General features: G+C 43.4%; 1 protein-coding gene across 2 annotated transcripts in view; it reads right to left on the reverse strand.

The window, feature by feature from the left end:
- SV2B (synaptic vesicle glycoprotein 2B) overlaps positions 1-20935 on the reverse strand; it is a 59954-nt gene that overhangs the window by 12047 nt on the left and 26972 nt on the right. For both annotated transcript variants that reach the window (XM_054272945.1, XM_054272944.1), the window contains exons 2-6: positions 13826-14675; positions 3793-3973; positions 3034-3185; positions 1052-1185; positions 227-316 (exon numbers count right to left, since the gene is read on the reverse strand). In XM_054272945.1, the coding sequence (XP_054128920.1) occupies positions 227-316; positions 1052-1185; positions 3034-3185; positions 3793-3973; positions 13826-14309 (1041 nt within the window). In that variant the 5' untranslated portion in view covers positions 14310-14675. The remainder of the gene's footprint in view (positions 1-226; positions 317-1051; positions 1186-3033; positions 3186-3792; positions 3974-13825; positions 14676-20935) is intronic.

Here is a 20935-nt window from a genome sequence, read left to right on the forward strand (position 1 = left end):
ACACCAGGAATGAAGAGTACTTGCTGCAATTGACATATTTGTCTAATTCTTGGAAAAACAGACTGACATCTAAGATTAAACCCACAAAATGTTTCTCAGAATCCATTTTGTGGTTGCTGGGGGAGAGATTACATTGAAAGAGTCCTGAGGAGAAATAAAGTCATGCTGTGCTGCTCTAAGGAGGGTCTGTCCAGCTTTTCTTAAGCAATGGCTTTGCTCAACTCACCGTAAACACCCTCTCTGGCTCGCCCTTGGCCCGCATGTTGGTGTCATGGACTTGCTTGAGAATCATCCAAGCTTCATCGTGTTTACCAATCTGAAAACACCAAAGAGAAGGAAAGCAAGTGTTAAAACTCCCAGCTCTGTAATTTGTCAAAGCACAGAGAGAAAGCAATTCTAGTGGTCCAGCATAGCAGAGAGGCACACAGACAGCCTGGGCTGCGTGAAACCCCAAGAGCTGAAGGCATGGCGGGTATTCACAGAGTGCAGCATCTCTGTGCTGGAGAAAGGAATTGTCCTAAAACTGCCTGAGTCAGAAAAAGGGTCAGGGAGAGAGCTTTAAAAACATATAGAAGAGGAGATGGATGAAGAGAACAGGACTCTCATCCCAACTCTGCTAAAGACTTGCAGGCTTGAACTATGTATTGATACATATCCCATCTGTGGAGATACAGAAACTTGCTTAAGATTTCTGAGCTTTAAGTATTTGACTCAGTAAAATGTGCTTTAACCCTTTGCTCTACCACCAGGATTCAGCAGTTTCATGCCCAAACTCTGTGAGATGTTTTCAAAGTGCCTTTGTTGGACAGATAAAATTCCCATCTCTCACTACCTTCCTTCTGTAACCCCATCTGACACACTGATCATCAGTGACTGACCCCACAGCCTGCAACCTTTGGGGTTCAGGCAGTCTGTGGAGCTGGGGTAGACACACAGGAGTGGCTTTGCCTCTGAGCTTGTGCTCTGTGTGTTTGATGGGACAAAGACAGACAGACGGTGGCACGTTAGGGACCTGCCATCCTCTGCAGGTATCAGAGATGAATCACCTTACCTCCAGCAAAAACCGTGGGCTTTCAGGCATGAATTTCAGCGCCACCAGGGAGGCGATGCAGGGCAGGGCACACACCAGCACAAAGACTCTCCAGCTGTGGAAGTGGTACTTGGTTCCCATACTGAACCCCCAGCCTGGAAACAGCAAGAGCCAACAAGTGAAAACACTGACCAGGAGCTCTGAGTTTTCCTCTGCTCAGAACTTTGCAGCTCTGTATGACATGAGGACAGGTTGAAAGTTTGCTATTCTTAGTGCTGGTGGCTCTTGGAGGCTCTACAGCGTGTTCAGTGGATTGCAGCAAGTTCATGCTCATTACAGAAATTGGAGCATGCTCAGGCTCTGCCTTTAAAAAACCCTCTTTTATCTTTCAGTTTAGAAATCACCCAGTGATAGGAACAGCTCAGAGCAGCTGTAGGCAAGGAAGGCTGGAAAATGGCACAGGAATAAGGGCCATAATTGATTGCTTCTCAGTGATGTTAGTGAAGATTTACAAAGGTTAAATCTCTGATCTGAGAGGCACTTTACAGACAACTTCTTTCCATCTCCTGCATCACATATGTATTTCACATTTCATGGAAGTGAGCAAGAAAAGCAAGCTTATTTTTTTTCCAGACCTACAAAAACCTGAGCTGGGGTTTAAACTTAAAAACATCAAAATCCTAATCCTGCATTTGAGATACCCCTTCTCCTGATTTTTTCCTGGTTTTTGACCAAGTTAGGTGTTCCCCTGCTAAGAACTGGAAAGTACAGCCTCATTCTCTTACATTGCTCCATTCACTCTCCCTAGGCTCAAATCTCATAAGGAGTGTTAAAATAATTTTTTTTTCCTATAAAAATTTTATTCACATAATAAGGAAGTCATCAAGCAATGGGTTTTGCAGATGCCTCATCTTAGCCAGTCATGGTGTTCTAATGATTTCACAAAGTTCCAAAAGAGTAGGTGGAACAGTGGAAATCAAAAAAGAAGCTACAAAAACACAATATCAAAAAGTCATCTGAAAAATAATTGTAATGTAAATATCTAAGGGCTTTTAAAAGCAATGTTGTTGCAGGTAATAGAATTATTTCTATCTGAAACCACTACAGTAAGTTTACCTATTTCTTCCAACAGTCTCTGTCTCATCAATCAAAAGCATGAATATTTCTTTATACTGAATGTGCTTTAAATGTGCTAAAAATGAAATGATGGATAGGTAAATGTTAGTGGTTTCCTTTGTGGGTTTTGTGAACTGTCCTACTTTCCTCAAACAGGATTTTGCAAACAGCTGGTGTCACTGAATACTGGGGGAATTAATCTTTTCCAGTAGATATTTGCTTCTGGTGTTTCCCTAAGTTATATACACAAGTTACAAGGAATTCCATGCTACATGCAGACTTTTGCTTCTCAGAGCACAGGTAAATTTCAGTTTACAGCCGTCTACTTTTTCATTCCCACTTCCAGCTGAGGGCAGGGAACCCATTCCTCTCCTGCATCCATTTAGGTGAAGTCAGAAGTGACTTCAACCCATCTCATGCTGGGCAGATGTGTCACAGGTACACAGCCCTGACAGTGTGGACACTTGGCTAAGGGAAAGCACATGTGCTGTGCTCATTGCTGTCATCCACAGCATCCAATATTTCCCTGATTAAAGTTGCTTATTTTTGATAACTGGATCAATATTTGCTGTATAATCTCAGTCTATATTTTTCCCCGAATGAGCTGACATTCAGATGAAGAGCTCAGGCTCCAGCAGTGTAATTCAAGGGATGTATTTGAGACTTTAGATGGAAAGCAACCCCATTCAGTCCTATCTACAGCCTCAATATCCATCAGTCAATCATGCAGTCAATCTATGAGACCTTCTGTGAGCACTTCAGGTATCTATTATTTTCAGTGCTATTTATGCTGGGATGTGTAAGAACTGTCACTACCTGTGCAAGGGTTTGGGGTGGTGTAGGGGTGCAGGAATGTGGTGGTGTAGAAATTCAAAAGCACAAATTACCATAATGTGGGATGATGCTCCAAGCCATTGCTGAAGCATAAATGCCACCAATCATCCAGAACATGCAAAGCCAGCTCAGGTGTTCCCCCCTCTTCTCACGAGACAGGAATTCAGAGAAATAGGCAAACACGATGGGGAGGGTGCCCCCAATACTGAGGAGAAAAAACAGCATATAAGAAAAATGAGAGTCAGCTTCAATGTGTTTGTGGTTAGGATTGCATGTTTAATGAGGGAAGGTCACACTCACAGATGGGCTGCTCAGAAGTGAGACTTCTGAGGAAAAATGCAAATCTCTCTTTGACTGGACTGGTCTTAGATGTCAAAAATGAACAAGATCCTTCTCATGCTCTAAAAGCTGAATTTTCTGTAGTTTGTACAAACCCAGAGTAATACCCTGCTCTTTGCTTAAACATCTCCTCTTGTTATTTCATGATCATTCATTTTAGGGAGGAAAAATACTGGCAGCCAATGGAAACTGCTGAGGATCTCAATGGAGGCCTTGGAGGTGGGCATTTTTCAACCTCACCCATATTTCTGCACAATTTGGGTAGTACCAGAAGAACATCAATGACCAAACTTTCCCACCATTGCAGCTCTAATGGTCAGGAGTGAGATAACACAGCCACACATCCTAAATGGCAATTCCATCCTGGCTGGGCACCAAGGATCATCCTGAGCACCTTTCCTTGTCCCACCCCACACAGCCACACTGCCCAGCTGTGCTGGGGCTGCCCCAGGCCAGGTTCACCAGGTACCCACCCGAGGCCTGAGATAAGGCGGCAGAAGAGGAAGAATCCGTATCCCTGGACGAAGGAGGAGAGGAACGCAAAGGCAGCATTGATTGCAAGTGATATGATGAGGCATTGCTTCCTTCCCAGTTTGTCAGCGAGGCCGCCCAGCAAGACAGCTCCCACCATCATTCCTAAGTAGACTATCAAGCCTGGAAGGGAGAGAGACAATCAGCTTGTTAACAGGGTGGGAATATTACACAGGGTAGAAGCAAATTTGAAAGCGCCCATGTGGCAGCTAATGTTGTCCTGGCATACTGTGCAATAGAGATACTCCTAACCACCTCAAATCTCAGAAACTCTGCCCAAATTTTCCCATCTCGTGCCTGAGAGCTTGCATCACTTGAGGCAATGTGGACATACCCTCATTTGAGCAGCCCCACATCTTTCCTTCCCAACCTCGCCGCTCACATTTCCCCCGCACGTAAGCAATGGCCAGGCATAAGCAGCTTAGGACGCACGTGTCCCAGCTATGTGCCACCAACAATACAACAGAAGTCTGATGTCTTAACTCCTCTGACCCCCCTGAGTGCAGTGGGATGGAGGATGTGTAGGGAGAGGCTCTGCCAGGCTGCTGTTTATGCTTGGAAAGCTGTGAGAGCAGAGGGGCTGATGAAGCAGGGCTAAATCTCTTTGCAGTGCTTCATCTCTTTCACTCTCTGCTTTTCCCAGCTGTGTCTGAAAGGATCAGTCTGTTACCCAGACTCACCTCGTGTAGCTCAGCTACTTCCCTCGTTACTGAGCCAAGATCTGGTGTCTAACTAAAGGACAGCTTACTCAAGAGTGCAGTCTTGATCTGAAAATTTCAGGAGAAGGGAGAATCTAGGGCTCGTCTGGACAGTTTGCTCTATAGAGTTATCTCTCTAACATTGTTAAGAAAGAGGGATTCTTCTTTTTAACCTGACTTCACTAGATTTCTGCTATGAAGTCCTCAAAGACAGTCTCAATTATTCATTTAGTGCCAGGCTGAATAGGAGAGAATGGGTTTCCACCTTGGGTAGTCTCCCTGTACCCTGCTCAGTTTGTGCTTGCCCCTTGCCTGGAGAACATGGCAGCTGTCCTTTGCTCCTCTACTGCCACTGCTGCAGAAGATCCACAGATTTTTTTTGCCTTTTTTTTTTTATGCAGGTACCAGTGTAAATAACACTAGTTCATAATGCTCAAATGTTCAGAAATATATTTTTCATTTATTTTATCTACTTTCCACATGTAGTTCAGAAGAAATTGGTTGCAACCACAGCTTTTCCTGGGGGGCACAGAGGTACAAGAGGCTGCTCCCTCCTGCAGCATATCAAACCCCATTGACAGGATTGTGGCCTGTGTCTATAGGCTGCACAGTCCTGCTGTGGAGATCCTGGTGGGGCCTGACCACCACTGGATGTGATCCAGATGGGCTGAGCTATTTCAGGATGAAGAACATCTTCTTGCTGGGAAGCAGAACTTTCTGCTTTCCCTGCAGTGCAGGGAGTTCTTGAAGGAAAGGGATGATGCTTGAGGATGTTTGGAGACTGGGGACATGTCAGGTTCAAGAGCCAGCTGAGCTCCCTGCATCCCTGGCCTCAAGTGAAGGCATTGGATGCTAAGCAAGTAAATACACTGCCTTAATAGGAAACATTCCTATTCATTGATTGAGGAAATACAGCTAGAAGAAACATTTTTCAGGCATGGTTGACTCTTTGGAGGTTCTTTCCTCACCTTGAACCAAGCTTGGCTTCTCTTGAGAGCCAATGCCTCCCCCAGATCCAGTTCTATCAAATACACTTGGAAAACAAGGTGGCAATGAATGTGTTTGTAATTTATTAATGTTTAAACAAAACAATCAGTCTGGTGGCTGAAGGCAGCTCTGTGCCATCCAGCAAAGCCAGCTAAGGGCTAATGCAGAGTTATCTGGCAGCTGATCCTGTCTTCCTTTTGATTGCAAATGCCTGCACTTGATTTAAAATGCATTACAAAATTAAAAGCTATGCAGCAGAGACCCATTGCAGCATTTGAAGGACACTTGCATCACATTGATCAGATGGGGAAAAGTTTGGATTTCTTAAATCTCTCTATTTCACAGTGGGGTCACCTATCTGTGAGTGATTCTTTCCAATCCACATGATGTCTGAGGGGCAGGATTTGTGTGTCAAAGGCAAAAAATCTGTTCTTGTATATTAAAAGCCTTTGTACCAGAACTGTGGAGCTGGATTTGGCCAATTGTACCTCCACCATGAGCACATGGCTCTGTGCAGCCAATCCTTGCACTCCCTGCCCTACCTTCCTGATCCAAGCTGTCCTGGTGAGGAGATCTGAGGGTGTGTAAAGGTTTCAGGTACTGACCTAAAGAGAAGATACAAACACATCTCACAGTCCGGGATCTCTATTTCTATTAACTTTGACCTCCAGCAGGTTCACTGAAGTGCAAATTGCAAGGGTGAGCCAAAGCAAAAACAGTTTCAGTCCAAAAACTTCCTGAAGGAAGGATCTTAATGCAGTGCTGGGTGGCTTAATGCTTTTACCCTGGCTCCTGAGCCACATTTAATGGAGCAACTCTGATGGCAGCCAGAGGAAGGAAGTGATGACAAGCCCTGTATCTACTCACTGGTGCATCACAGCCACCCATCTGACAGTGAGCCCTGCCAGCACTGCCAGACCCTGGGGAGGAAGAAAAAATGATCTGCCAAACTTTTTTTTTTCTTTTTTCCTTTTTTATTTTGTTCCGGAGAAAATCCCTGGATGGCAGATGTTCATCCAAATCCTCTTAGTAATGGAAAATGTCCCGGGTCAGGAGGAGGTGGAGGAGATTGTCTTCTAGCTGGTGTTTCACTGCAGTCACTGGTGAGGGGCAGCCTGTTGTCTGGCCTGAAGAGTGGGCTCAGTGTGGGATGTGGCAGTGCTTGAGACTCAACATCAAGAAGTGGAGATGCTTTTGTAAGCAAACCCCTCAGATTCTGACTAAGGAGCCCAAACTTGGGATGGAAAGGAAGATTGGATCTCTGCAACACAGCATCCATCACACAGTGAGCAGACAAACCACAGCAGAGCTGTTAATGTCACAAACTCATCTAGAGGGTGTTGCTTTAATCAGTTATTGTGTATGATAAATCAATTGACGCATGGTCCCTCAGAAATTTAAAACAATAAAAATCTGTAGTAAAGAAAATATCAGGGACAACCAGAGACTGTCTACTTGGCCAGGTTTTGAGGGAAGGATCCTGGTTATGGAAATATGTGCTTCAGGGTTGAAACAAAATCAACAGAACACTTCCTTATGATGGAGAGGTCTTTTTTTGGTGAAGACTGCATGTTCTGGCCAATGTAATTAAAATTTTGGGGTAGCTGCTATAGAACACTCTGTCAGCTGATGGATCTCGGGACCCAGGGTGCAGAACATGGTCTGCCTTGCAGATTGCTGGGCCCTGGATTGACAACAAGGTGGCAGGGACCCAGGGAGAAGTGGAATATTTACTCAAACAGCCTCTTTGCAGGGAGATAATCTTCCAGAGAAAACAGTGATGGTTGCTACCTCTGAAAAACATCCAGCTCATGTCAAGGAAACTAAAATTTAAATTTTAAAATTTAAAATTTGGACCAAAAAAAAGTGATCACAAAATGGTATTTCTTTTCCTGGGCTAGTTTTGTCCATCAAATATTCTACAGTACAACATTACAATGGTCTGCACCAGAACCTTGACTTCTAAACTTGGCTTCAAACCACACAGACTCAGACTGTGCTAGGAGGGATCAGCTTCCCAATTGACACATAAGGTGCTCAGATGAAATGTTAAGGGCAACTCTGAATAAGCCATTATTTGCAGGCTATTCCACAAGTCCTGGAGCATAAAGAATGCCTGTGGGAAAGTCTGCAACAACTTCCCATAAAAGTGGTGGAAAACCAAAGAGCTGAAATTCTATGAATAAATTTTGGGTTATGACTCATCCATTGCTGAAGTTATAAGGAAAATATGTGACCACTGACTGGGCTTATTCCCACTAGAAAAGGGGTAACATATTTAGCATTTTCACACTAAGAAATTTATTAGCCTTTACTAAAATTGTGTGCTCTATATTAGACGGGAATTTGAAGTCAAAAGCTGAAGTTCTAGGAATAAGGAAGGAATATACTGCAGATACAGTATATGGCTCTGGTTGTACTAAACTGTATTTTTACTGCTTCAATATAGTTAAAAGTAGACTTCTAAGGGTTTCAGAAAAAAAACCCAAAAACTTTCAAGGTTTACCTAAATCTGCATCACAAGCATGAATTTTTCCTATTGTTAGTTAATGGGATTAAAGTCCTTAAAGAAGAGGCACATCTGAAAATAATCCCTTTAAGGACAGAACAAAGACTTGTGGCATAAATATAAAATTTGAGCTTTTTGAGCCAAATAGCTCACTGGGAAGAATTACTTCCAGAGTCCTTGGGTCTGTCAGGGAGGTGAGGAAGCTGCCTGGGCCAGGGTTGTCTCTGGTTTGCATGGAGCCAGCAACCACAGGAATGGGAAAGCTCCTACCTGCCTTCCAACCCCAGGCCAATACCAGTACAGCCCTATGGTAAAAAAAATGAGGCTCTTGAAGAGGGAAAGCATTTGGACAACAGAAAATTATTAGGACCTTGTATATCTTGTAGTTCAAATTGTAATAAAACCAAAATTAAAATACTGTTACTGGTATTAGGGATACACCTCATGGACACAAAGAAAAGTTTGTGGGTCAGGTCTGGACAATCTGGGAGATGGATGTGGCAAGGCAGAGGATCCAATTGTAAGTAATTAAAAGAGAGAAATAAGGTCGTGACCATTGTACCATAGTGATGGGAGGGTCTGACAGAGGATGAGCTGAAGGCTGGTGGTCTTTTTTTCCATTCTTCCTGTAATATTCAATCTACTCTTCCTAGAAGTTTTATTAATGCATTCCACATGAATCAGCTTGACCTTTTAAGTGGAACTCAAAGGAAAGGGTTGTCCCATTGCACTCTCCTTGTTGGTTAATACAAGCAGTGAGACGCCTTCCACAGCCTGCACCTCTAGCACTGATAAAGGACTCTGCCACGGGAAAGGCAGCAGCACCCCATTTTGGGAGATCTGTGTGCGGATTTTGGGCATTTCTGGCCGCTGGGATGGAGGGGGCAGTGCAGCTGGAGCCGGGGTGGGTGGGTGAGCCCGTGGGGCTGTGGCACAGCACGGGTGAGGTGAGGCACAGGCATGGGTGGTGTTTACGCTCAGCTGGCTCCACATCTCCCCATGGGACTTGTCCAGCACCACAGCATTCGTGGCACCATCTGGCTCTCCCCACCCAACCCTTCTGCTAAAGGAAAAGATTTCAGCAGAGGAAGCCAAACAAATCCTTTTCTGTCCAACAAAACCTCCTCATGCTGGAACGCACAAGATGAAATTCCCTCTGTATTTACAGGTGGGGACGCAGCCATCCATCCCCAAATCAGACCTACACAAAATGTGGGGTGTTCTCAAAGCACAAAACCAGAAACACCTTTATTTTTTTCCCTATTGCTCACAGTGATGATGCTCCTTGGGCTAAACATTTTCAACCAAAAGCAAATTTGCAGCCAGGAATCCATGCCTGACATGGACAGGTCTCATCAGGGTGTGTTGGAGGCCCATGGCCATGGAGGAGCAAAAAAGGCAGCAAATAACCATGGCAGAGCAAGGAAGCCATGGCTGGGCTTGTCTGTGCTCAGACAGAGGAAATAAAAAAAAAAATGAAGTGGAGAAAAGCCATCGAGCTCTGCAGAGGGGATTAGGATTTACTGTCATATCAGGTGAATTCAGGGCAATGAGAAGCTGCGACCAGATTTTATCTCAGCTGATAATAAAACATCCTTTTCACACAACTAAAAGCAGGCATGTTGTACACATTCTATTTAACCTGACTCACACAGCCAAGCTTGAGTTGCTACATAAAAGCATAATTACTTATAGGATCTTTTTTACTAGTTTTTTTTTAATCCGGAATTGGGAGGTTAAGAGTCTGTAATATTACATTCTCCTTAAAAAAATTATCAATAAATCATAAAAAGGAGAAAGGAGCCTGAAAAAGCAATTTTATTCTCAGCGTTGGTGTAGCTGTTTTACAGTTATGGGCAAAGCCCTTAAAAATTTCCTTGTCTCAATTTAGTGAACTGTGAAATGATGATAACACAACTGCAGCTCTGGGATCTGGGAGGGCTGATGCTTTAACTGTGCCCTGAGTTTTTTATATGCAGGATGTGCAGAAGTTTAAAACGTTACTATGTCATTATCTTTTATACTTGTGTACTTAGTACCCTTGCAAACATAATATTTAGTCCTCTAAGAAGTGATTTATAGCATGTAAAGATATATATTTATAAGACATTTCTCCAAATAATGATTCCGCATGCTTTTCAGCAAATATAAAAATACAAATTTTATTACTCTTTTGATTATCCTTAGCATATTAAAAAGAAAATGTTTCCAATAGTCTGTATCATACTGAGAAGGAATATTCTGTCTCAGTAAATTTAAGAATTGAATTATTATTTTGACTACTGCTGATGAAAGCTCAGCAAAGCTAATCTCTCAAATAAATATATAAAAATAAAGTTGTTACATGCTACCAAACTTATTCTTAATAACTTATAATATAAGTTGATTAAATCAAACTGTTAAAATATCCATACTGTTGTTTCTTTTTTTTTGTTGGGTTTTATTTTTGTAATACCCCTGAAATCATCTTTAAAATAGCATTTCTCATAAATTAAAAATGCCAAATACGTATTTTGTCCCACTCAGGATATTTAGGGCTAAAATAGCTGTTAATTTGCATCTGATGGTGAGATGTTTATTTTCAGAATGAAATGTAAACGTTTTCTAAGATGTGTCATATCCATTTCACACATTTCATGAAACACCGTGGGCATCTGTTTATTTGCAATTTTTGCATAATTTGGCCATAGTTTGCTTGATATTTTCCCATGACTGCTTTCCAAGGGAGAAAAAATATGCAATATGCAGAGTGTTTAATGCAAAATGTCCTTTTAACAGAAGCTGAACTTCACTAAATTGGTCTTTAGGAGGCATCTGCTTTATCACTTTTATTTCTCCCTTCCTATTTCTGCTGGAGTTTGATTATTCACCTGACTTATTTCCTTGTTTTTTCCCTCCTGGCCTCTCTTGTTATGGCTGAGCCCTTGTGTGTTTAAAAGTTAGCAGCTGCCTGGAAGTGACCTTAACTGCTCCTGGGAAAACCTGGTTGTGTTTCCTTAGCAAAAACTGGGGAGATAATCACTTCCTTGGGAATAAACACGAGCTTATCTGTGGATGTTTATTGGCACATGGGGATAAGGCAGGGGGCAGTAGCTTATGTGTGGATAATATCCCTGCTTCCCTAAAACCTTGGGATAACTTGAGGGAAAGCTGTGCCTGCTCTAATCACCCCTCTGCTCATCCTGGGCAGACACTTCCATGCAAGACTATTAGTGCACATTAGAAATTGAGGTGAAGGCTCTTTGATTGCCACCAAATCGATCTCCAAGTGTAATTGAACCCTGATCAGTGTGCACTGCCATAAACCACCAAGGGAATGGATTCATAGAGGGATATGAGCTTGTTTTGGACACTGAGCTTTGTGGGAGATGGATTTTTTTCTAGCTGCAGGTGGATGGGAGCTGCAGCTATCCTAAGAAAGATTTTAATGATGTTGTTCTTGTCTCCACCAATAGCACTTCCTCAGCCTTCTTCTTGAGAAGCTATCTGCTGTCGTTATGCCCCAGCTGCTGAGAAAAGGGATGAAACCTTCTTGCAGGGGCAGTATATTCCCCTCTCCAAACCCAGATATCTGCACTGATCCCTTTCTATACCCTCCAGCAGCCCCCTACCCACCCCAGGTTCATCACACTCTCTTTTCTTGATGCCCTGGGTACTCATTACTCACATCAGAGCACTGCTGGGCAATGTGAGGCTTTCCAAGCCATGCTTAATTCATTTTCACAAAGCCATCTCACAAACCTCAGACTCAGCAGCAGAGAAATGCCCAGCAGACAAGAAAGGGTGTTTAAAAAATAAACTGGACTGAATGGACTGAATCAGAGACCTGCCCCATGTACACAACCAGTCAATAACAACAGCATGCTGCCATAACCACCCACTCTCCTCCCTGCCCCAAACTAAGATGAACCAGCTTCTATTGTTTTAAGAAAAAAAAAAATTTTTCCCTCCCATAACAAAGTAACGAAATAGTTTGAATACAAGCAGACTGACAGCAGATCCCCCAAACAAACAAGCTGAGGACAGGAGAAATTGTTCTGCAAAATCAGGTTCTCACAGGCTGTGTTTGAAAGTGGGCAGGAAAGGCAGCAAGAAGAGTTCTCTTCCCCTCATTAGCAGTCCCAGATTAGCTCTGGTAGTGCGCAGGAGGCTGGAGCTGGGATTGGATACGGACCCAAATGTCTCCTTGCTTATTCAGAGCTTATCAGAACACCCTGAACTTTCAGCCTGGCAAATACTGAGCTGGAAAAAGCAGAACGCGCTCTCTGGGGAGATTTCGTGTTCGTTTTTACCTGTGGTTGGGCCAGAAATACTTCAAAGATAGATTTCCTTGTGACATTTGAAGTTTTCTCATTCAGGAGCCTGCCAGAGCTTGAGCTATACAGAGGTAGATATTTATGGGGTCAGAGTTTCAGAAAAATCTCAGCTTTCATAGAGTCACCAAAATAAATGACCTGCTTTTCAAAAAAGGTCTCATCACTAAAAAGACACCAAGCCCTGTGTCCCACAGGGAGCTGGTGCATTCAAGAGTCCCTTTGAAATCAGGATCTAATTGTAAGAGATTTGCTTTTAGGTATCTGACCAGAGATATTTAGAGCTAGAAATTTTAATGGGTTTGTGAAGCAAAAAAAAGTTGCTGAATTCTTTAAGGCACAAAAGTCAGTACAGACCTGGCTAACTATAGAAAGAAACATCCCGATCCTCAAGTTCAAAGAAAAAAGGGAGAAACAGAAAAGTGAATATGACCTCAGCACACCAAGAGGAGAGGTTTACATAGGGAAAATTATCTATTGCCTTTGTCACACACAAATGATGTCAATAGAATGAAGTCAATGGCTGGGGTCTAGTCCCAAATCTGCATTTTCCTGGCACCAGGCAGGGCTCCTGGGCCAGCATGTATGACCTAGAGTCCCTGATGATTCCCTGCAATCCCAGTACATGTCCATCAAGACACACTCTCCTCAAGCAGTTATTCCAAGAGTTATTTTATTTCCCTTCCAGATGCTCTGTCCTATTGTGTGGCTGGCTCTCACTACAGACCCTGCTGGATCCTGTCCTGATTCTTGGAGATCTGGGAGGCTTTGCTGGTTTGGCTGATGGAATTTGGCCTGCCTATTGTTCAAGGGGAAAAATAGTTTGTCCAAACCTTTCCACCCAGTCTCAGTCCCAATAAATAGCTAAGCTTTGTATTTTGACCTCAGGGAGATGCCGGTAGTGATGCAAAAGGGATGTTGCCAGTAGCCTCAGCTTTAATCTTCATGCTGCACTTTAATTGCATTCCACAGACCTAAAAAGAAACCTCCATTGACTACATCTGATCCAGGACATATGAGCAAACTGAGAAGTTAGCAGGCAGAAGGAACTGACTGCACAGTTGATTTGCCTGTTGGGACTTTGGCCTGAAGAAAAGGGAAACTTGTGGTTCCTAACAGCTTTGAATTTTGAGTCATTAGATCCACCTTTAACCCTTTAACTTTTCACTTATCTATCCTTGAACACCCCTTGAAGTTTTGCCCTGTGGACCTGCAGACTGTGAGCTGCCTTGCCCAGATCCAGCCCACACTGACCAGACTGGCACTGGGGCCACAGCACATTCTGGTACAATTCTGCTGCTCATCAGCTTGTGAGCCCCTCCTGAGTCAGATCCACCCAGGCATGACTAGGCATGACATACAATACAGGAAGAAAGTCATCAGAAGATCCTGAAATCAGCTGGTCACTGAAAAAGGTGTCCAGCTACTTCTATCTGCATTAGAAGAGCTGTTTGCCAGTGGCACTTACCCAGCATCCCTTTGTTGGAACTGGACAAGCACATATCCTTCTCAGCACTGGGAAGAACAAATCCAACCACAAACACCTCCACCCCATCTGCCATCAGTGCCAACCCTAAAACAAAGAAGAGAGTCCACTGGAAGCGTCCGTGGCCACACTCCTCAATGATGTTCTCGTACTGGTGGGCGAGCTGCTCCTCGTCCTCCATCCTCTCGGCCATGAGGTCAGCACGGTCTCTGTACTCATCATCCACGGCAGGGGCTCGCTTCTTCTGCTTCTCTTTGATGTCATCTGGGTGTGGGATCCCTTGGTACTCCCCCTCATAGACCTCATCATCCTCGTCGTGGCCTTCTGTGACATCACTCTGGGCGTCCTCGTCCTGCGCGGGCTCATCCCCGCCCCGGTAGTAGCCATCGTTGGGTGTGTCATAGCTGCCATCCTGGTACCTGTAGTCATCTGAGACCTGGTTTGTGTTCCTATATCCATCATCCATTCTGAACAGAGAGTTCTAAATGCTGCAGATCACTGTGGAGATATTCTGAAATGGGTGTGGGCTTGTGCAACTCCTGGTGTCGGTTACTTGAACATATCTTCTCTCCGCTCTTTGGAACTGATGGGATGCACAGCTTCCCAGGCTCGGAAGGAGAATTATATATAAAGGTTCTCTTTGACAGAGCCTCACACAGCTTTTGGTAATACTTCACTTTTCAGCTGTCATTTGTGACTTGCTGGCTCCTGTGCCTTGGGTGAGAAAAGCTGCTGTCTGGGCAACAGCGAGGGAAGAACAAATTGCACAGCCAGGGAGCTAGGAGGACTTGACAGGTTTTTCCTGATTCATTGTGGTGCTGAAGGTCATATCCTGAGAAAGAGGAAACAATAGCAATGAGACAGCAGTAAGCTTGCAAGCACACATGCACTGAGTTTAATGCCCAACATTTGGAATACGTGCTTTTCCTTTGAAAAAATATGGCAACACAGGAATGCTTTTGCATCATCAAAACCCAAAGCCTCAGAAAAAACCAGAGCGTTAAAATGTACCAAGTTCAGTGGGAACCCAAAGTAGAATGTAAAGTACCATGTGGTCCCAATTTCTGTCATTCCTGGAAGTCCTGCCTCCCATATGTGGTCCTGCTTTCCATGGAGAGCAGAACAGCACTGGGCTGGGTTGCTGGAACAGAGCTCTAAGGTTGCTAAATATGTTTCCATCCATCTCCTCAGAGTACACTCATCCCTGGTCCCTACAACTGGCTAGCATCATAATGAGACCAAATATGATCTTGGTCTTCTTTTTTCATCCAGATCCCCACATCAATTTCATTTATTGGCTTCTTCTTTTCCCTAGTGTCTCTCCATCTGTATCCCAGATGCACAACTGGCATAAAGAGTCTGCCAAGTCACCAAAAGTCACACCAAGCTCTGTTCTCCCCATATCTAAACATCAACAGGGGATGATTTTCACAGAGAGCAAAAAAACAAAGCTAATACAGAATCACCACTGTCTGCAGGGAAAACCAAGAAAAGTCAAGACACATCTAAACACACACACTCCTTCTGGACACCTGATTTCCATTATTTTGCAGGCAGTTTCCAGCCAGCTGGCTCTGCAGTGTTCCCCTGCCTCACACAGCTGTAGACACAGAGCTTGGAAGGAGGAGCACATGGGGAAGGGAGTGGAGTCACGCCAGAGCAGCCAGCACAGCGTGGGCATGCACAGAACGTGGACTTTGCTTCAAGCTTTGAGCTACTTGCCTAAATAAAGTGCAAATGAGGTTTGGATTGACACGGGCAGGCACAAGCCTGAGGGTGTGTGGGTGTTGTTACCTACACAGTCAGTTGACCTATAGAAGCGCACGCAAACGCACGCACTGTAAATAACAGTGCTATATGCAGCTGAAATGAGTGCAGAGGAGACATTCAGTAGCACTCTCTATAATAAAATGCTCAGAGAGGCATCACTCCTGCTGCAAATGATGTGATTTTCTGGCAGCCCAAATGCTCAGGGTAAGGAAGGAGCCAAGGCCTGACTTCTCCGTATGGATTAATGGCCATGCCTTGCCTGTGCTGCTCATGGAACTGCTCCAAGGAACTTCATAAAAGCTTCCTCTGCCCTTCTGTTTATCTACCTGTTTATCTGTGGACCATAATTACAACACGGCCTCTGCAGAACCTGCCAGAACCTCTTCCTTTTATCTGCTGTTTGTCACTACATTAAATGTGTTTCCTCTTCCCTTCCTTTATGCTGAATCACATTGTACATTTTGCGTCAAGTGAAAAAGGCAACATGGCATTCTTCCAGGGCTCAAAAAGAGTGATCAATAAAGTAATAGGGAAAAAAAAATTCCAAATGCATTCTGATCAGGTTATAATGATCAGGAGTCCACAGTGCAGGGAGGGATAAAGAGAAGTATTTGCATAGGCACCAGAGCTGTTAATGTGCAGGGGAGTTAATACCTCTGACAGCCATCAGAAGCACTTAAGTGAGTTCTGCAGCTCTTGTTTCAGTGCTGGAGTGTTACCTTTATTGGTTAAAAAAGTCCAAAATTACTTTTGAGTCTCAGAACTCTCTCCCAGTCCTGAAGTAACTTTCTTGATTACACAAAGATCTGTGTCATGACTGAACATCGTGTTCTCCAAGGTGGTAAAATATATTTCCACAGAGACATATTTTCTTTTGAAAAGTAAGGGAAGGAGCTTTTATTTAAAGAGAAAAAACAAAAGAACAATATGTGCAAAAGAACATTAGGCCTTGCTTTGGAAGTCTTTGAGAATCATCTGCTGACAGGTCATGCTTCAAAGCAACCTCAAATGTTGGAGCAGGAAGCACAGTGACCTCACTGTGTTGGTCCCTTTCTGGTTGCCACAGAACTGAATTCAAAACTCGTTTTATGAAACAAAGTAACAATAACACTAATGATCAATAGCAGAACTGATCACACTCTGAGCCTCCACAGACCTTATCTCTCTTTTCAGAAGGTAAAAGTATGTTCTTAAGTGCTGGAAATATTTTTGTTCTCATTTAAAAGCTGCTGAGGCTTAAAGCTGAGCTCCTTGCCTCCCACAACAACAGGACCAAAGATCACAAACTCAGAAAAGACCTATTGAAGCATCCATGCTCTTTCACTGACACACAAAATCTGGCATTCACCAGATGGAATCACATCTTGGGCAGCCTAAGAAATAATGACATGAGCTGATGAGTCTCACAGACCAGTGAGAGTCACCTGTGTGGGAAAGAACAAGCAATTCAGAGAAAAGGTCATGGCAGAAAATAGTGACTGGTTTCCCATTCAGTTTGTAGATGGATATTTTCTGGGATCACCCCAGGAGAAGGGGCAGTACAGAGAAGCAGGCTATAACTTCAGAATGCTACACTTTCTATATTTCACACCACTTGTTTTCTTTCTTTGCCACATATGCACAGGCTGATTCACTCCAGACCTGATTCTTTAACACCCTTTCACTCAAGCTGAGCTGCACTCACTCATTAACAGCCCCATTTAGCATTTAGACGCGAAATCATGATGTGTCATAAAGATGGCAGGCTTGGGTTGCTATAATTACCCTTCTCAGTGATGCATGAGGCTTGAGACAAATATACACATCTCCCCAAGCCCATTGTAGCAGGGTGGGTGTCAGCCTCTTCTCCCAGATAACAGCACAACAGGAAACGGCCTCAAGTTGTTCCAGGGAAGTTTCAGACAGGAAATTAGGAAAATTGCATCATTAAAAGGGCTGTCAAGCCTTGGAACACTCTACCCAGGGCAGTGGTAGAGTCACCACCCCTGGAGGTATTTAGCAGAAATGTAGATGTGGCACTTGGGGACATGGTTTAGTGCTTGGCTTGGCGCTGCTGGCTCAGTGGTTTGACTTAATGATCCTGCAGTTCTTTTCCAATCTAAATTATTCTAATTACAACCCTTGGCCCTTCTAAACTGCCAGATCCCTTTGAGAAACACAAATGAGGTTTAAAGACACAACAAATGTCAGGCTCCATAAGGCAGGGTGTGCAGGGACAGGAAGGCAGAGGAAAGAAAAGCCTCATTCTGGGTCTGCCCAAATCAGCCCATTAAACTGAATGTCGGACACAGAAACCTGGGATACATCAGAATTCAGATCCTTTCCTCGTTTCTTTAAAATACACTATGCAGCATGCAGATTTCTTGTAGTCTTTAGCTCTTTAGTTAGCTCAGATGTTGCATACTTAGCCAGGAATTCAGTCATTTGAGCTCTGCAACTTAAAATAGGAACCTGAAGCCTTGGATATCCTCATAATAGAAATGGTATCTAGTCTGGCAAAAGGGATGTTTAAAAAAAGGAGATGAACACCAGCGTTTGCTTCTCTGAGGGGGCATATTGGTAAGTGTGGCGTGCTGAGGGGATAAACTGGGGTGGAAGGCAGCAGAGCTTGGAGGGGATGCAGAGAAGGGGGATTTTCTTGTGCCTGGTACTAAATGAAGAGAGCCCAGGGCTTGTCAGAGAGCTGAGCTCTCTCAGAGGACAAAAATCATGTCAAATTAGTGAACAGGGTAGACATGAGAAGGGTTTTCCATGAAACATTGCACCTTGGGGCATGATGGAGTTTCTGGGAAAGCAAAGAGAGTGAGGATGCTGCTCTGTGGGAGCACAAGCCGTGGGTGCACACACATAAATGCAATATGAATGCACATCCATGGTGAGGATCCAGCAGGGACACAGAGAGCCAAGGCTGGGAGCTGCCTCCCAGGGCCTTTCTGCAGGCTCAGAAAGGGAGAACACTCAAAACCAGGAGGGAGAGGTTATTTGAGCGCTAAGGAGAAGCAGCATGACAGGGACACCATAAAAATGCTTTCAAGGGATTTTTAGCATTCACCAGAATAATCCCTGTAAAACAGATGGCAGAGCAGTTCAATATTCTGCCTGAAGGACGACTCCTCCTGCAGAACATCCTCACCCCCAGAGCTGCTTTCTGCTGACAGCAATGGGAAGGTGCCCAGATCCTACAGTGACCATAAGGACATTCTGCAGTCACAGAGCTGACTGTAAAAAAATTCCTGAGAAGAAATTTTCCTCACTGAAAGGAGAAGGATGATCATGTAGATAGATTTCTGTGAAGTTCCAATCTCAGATTCTTAGGTTGCAATTAATGGATCTGCTTGTACACGTGAAGGGACAGATTTTTGAGGTGCCTAAGAAATCACAGCTCCCAGGGAAGCAGCACCCTGGATTTCAGCAGTGATAGCAAAATTATCAGACAGGCTGAGCACTGTGGCAATGAGTGATCACTGAGCTGCTGGATTAGGTGCTGCAGGTTGAGCATCCTTTGCTTCTTGGCATCTCTGTGTCCCTCCAGACCTCAGTCCCTCCAGAAACGTTCACTGAAACTCATTTTTTGGGGACAGAAGTTGCCCATATATGAATATATGAATATATTAATATATTAATATATTCATATATGGGCAACTTGTGTCCCCAAAACCTTAAACCTTAAATACACCAGAATTTGGGGGAAAGAGGTCTCTGTGCTCCCAGCTTCACAGTCAAGAAAAGTGCTCCCAGGTCTTTGTCTGGTTTTCAATGAAGACTTGCAGTTCGGCATTTTAATTTTTTTAAAACTAAGAAAAATGCTATTTTACCTCAAGGTAACTTTGAAAATTCCCCTCTTTCCAGCTAGCATAAATAATAATATTAATAAATTTTTAAGTCTAAAATATTAGACTGCAACCCTATAATTCACAACAAAAATGCTTTCAGATCAGGTGCATTATAAATTCTTCATCTTACACTGTAGAAAGTTGCCCTTTTTGTTGGCATTAAAAAAAAAAAAAAAAGAGGTGCATGGAGACTTGTTTCAAACTGAAAAAAATATTTCATTTAAGAAATGCCATCCTGTCAACTGCTTGATCCATATTTTATTAGAAACATTCATTGAAACTGATTTTTTTCCCCCTAAATAATTCAGGTTTGGAAAAATGGCTTGTTTTTACCAACAAAAATTGTAACAGGAACTCTGATTATGCTCTCATGGATGTAAAATTATTTCAGGTGCACCTTTAAGAAGACAATATAGAGAAGTATGATATAGGAAAAGTAATCCTGCTATTTATATGCATATGACTAAAAGTATCTGACCTCTGTGAAAAAGAAAAGGGCTTTTCTTCTACAGTGTTCTGAATATTGTTGGGGATTTTTTGGGGTTTTTTTGGCTAACATTAAAATTGGTGCTGCAGCCACACAATTCAACATCCAGAAGAGAGTTGAGCAATATCATCATTCTCCTGGACAGATGGCAAGGCTGGGATCTTGGCAAGGATCCTGCAGAGGGAAAAGCAGCAGGATGGATCTGAAGAGAATTTATGTGTGAGGAAAGGTAGAAACAGGAAATGAGGGGGTTTTGAATACAGAAAGGTAGAAACCAAGTGAAATTGGAAGTCAAGGAGCAAGAACAGGGATTAATGGTGCAAACTATGCTCTGAATAAAGGAGGAAATGGCCAGGGAAAGATGGAAGCCCTGGCACATTACTGATCCACAAACTGTGGAAAAAAACCCTGTTGTAATAACAGTAGCTCTTGCCTTCATATCCAAGGATTATAAATGCATCTGGTGCCATCTCTGTTAGAGATCAGCCCTAAGCCTTATTAATTCTTGCTTGACTTTTTGCATCTCTCTTCATTGCCAAAATAGCAGGAGAAAAGCCTCAGAGCACAGGAGTCTGAAACAGTTTTGGAAGAATTTGGCTGTGGAAGACATCACTCAGACAAAAGAAACCAACCCAAACCAACCCAACCCACACCAATGGTGGTGAAATATTGTTTAAGGGGATGATTTTATCAAAATAAATCATCAGTGTGATTTAATCAGCTGATGACCTGGTCTCTTGTTTTTCAAATACAGAACAGCCCTTGGGATGAAAGTTTCTACGGGACTCTAGACAGGTAAAGGAACACTGTATGTATCACTAGGAAAAAAAATCCCTTCTGATTCCTCTCCAGTCTCACAAGACTGGAAGTAAGATTTATCTGCAATTAATGTCCAAAAGAAATCATGGTCATCAAGCATTCTTGAAGGAGAACTATATCACAGACCCATTGCAACTGGAGAAATATCAGATCCAATATAATTTCTGAGTCTCTTTTCTGTTC

This window comes from Melozone crissalis, unplaced genomic scaffold, assembly GCF_028551555.1.
Source record: "Melozone crissalis strain CALT ecotype California unplaced genomic scaffold, PUWL_Pcris_2 ptg000014l_1, whole genome shotgun sequence".
In the NCBI taxonomy this organism is placed as follows: domain Eukaryota; kingdom Metazoa; phylum Chordata; class Aves; order Passeriformes; family Passerellidae; genus Melozone; species Melozone crissalis.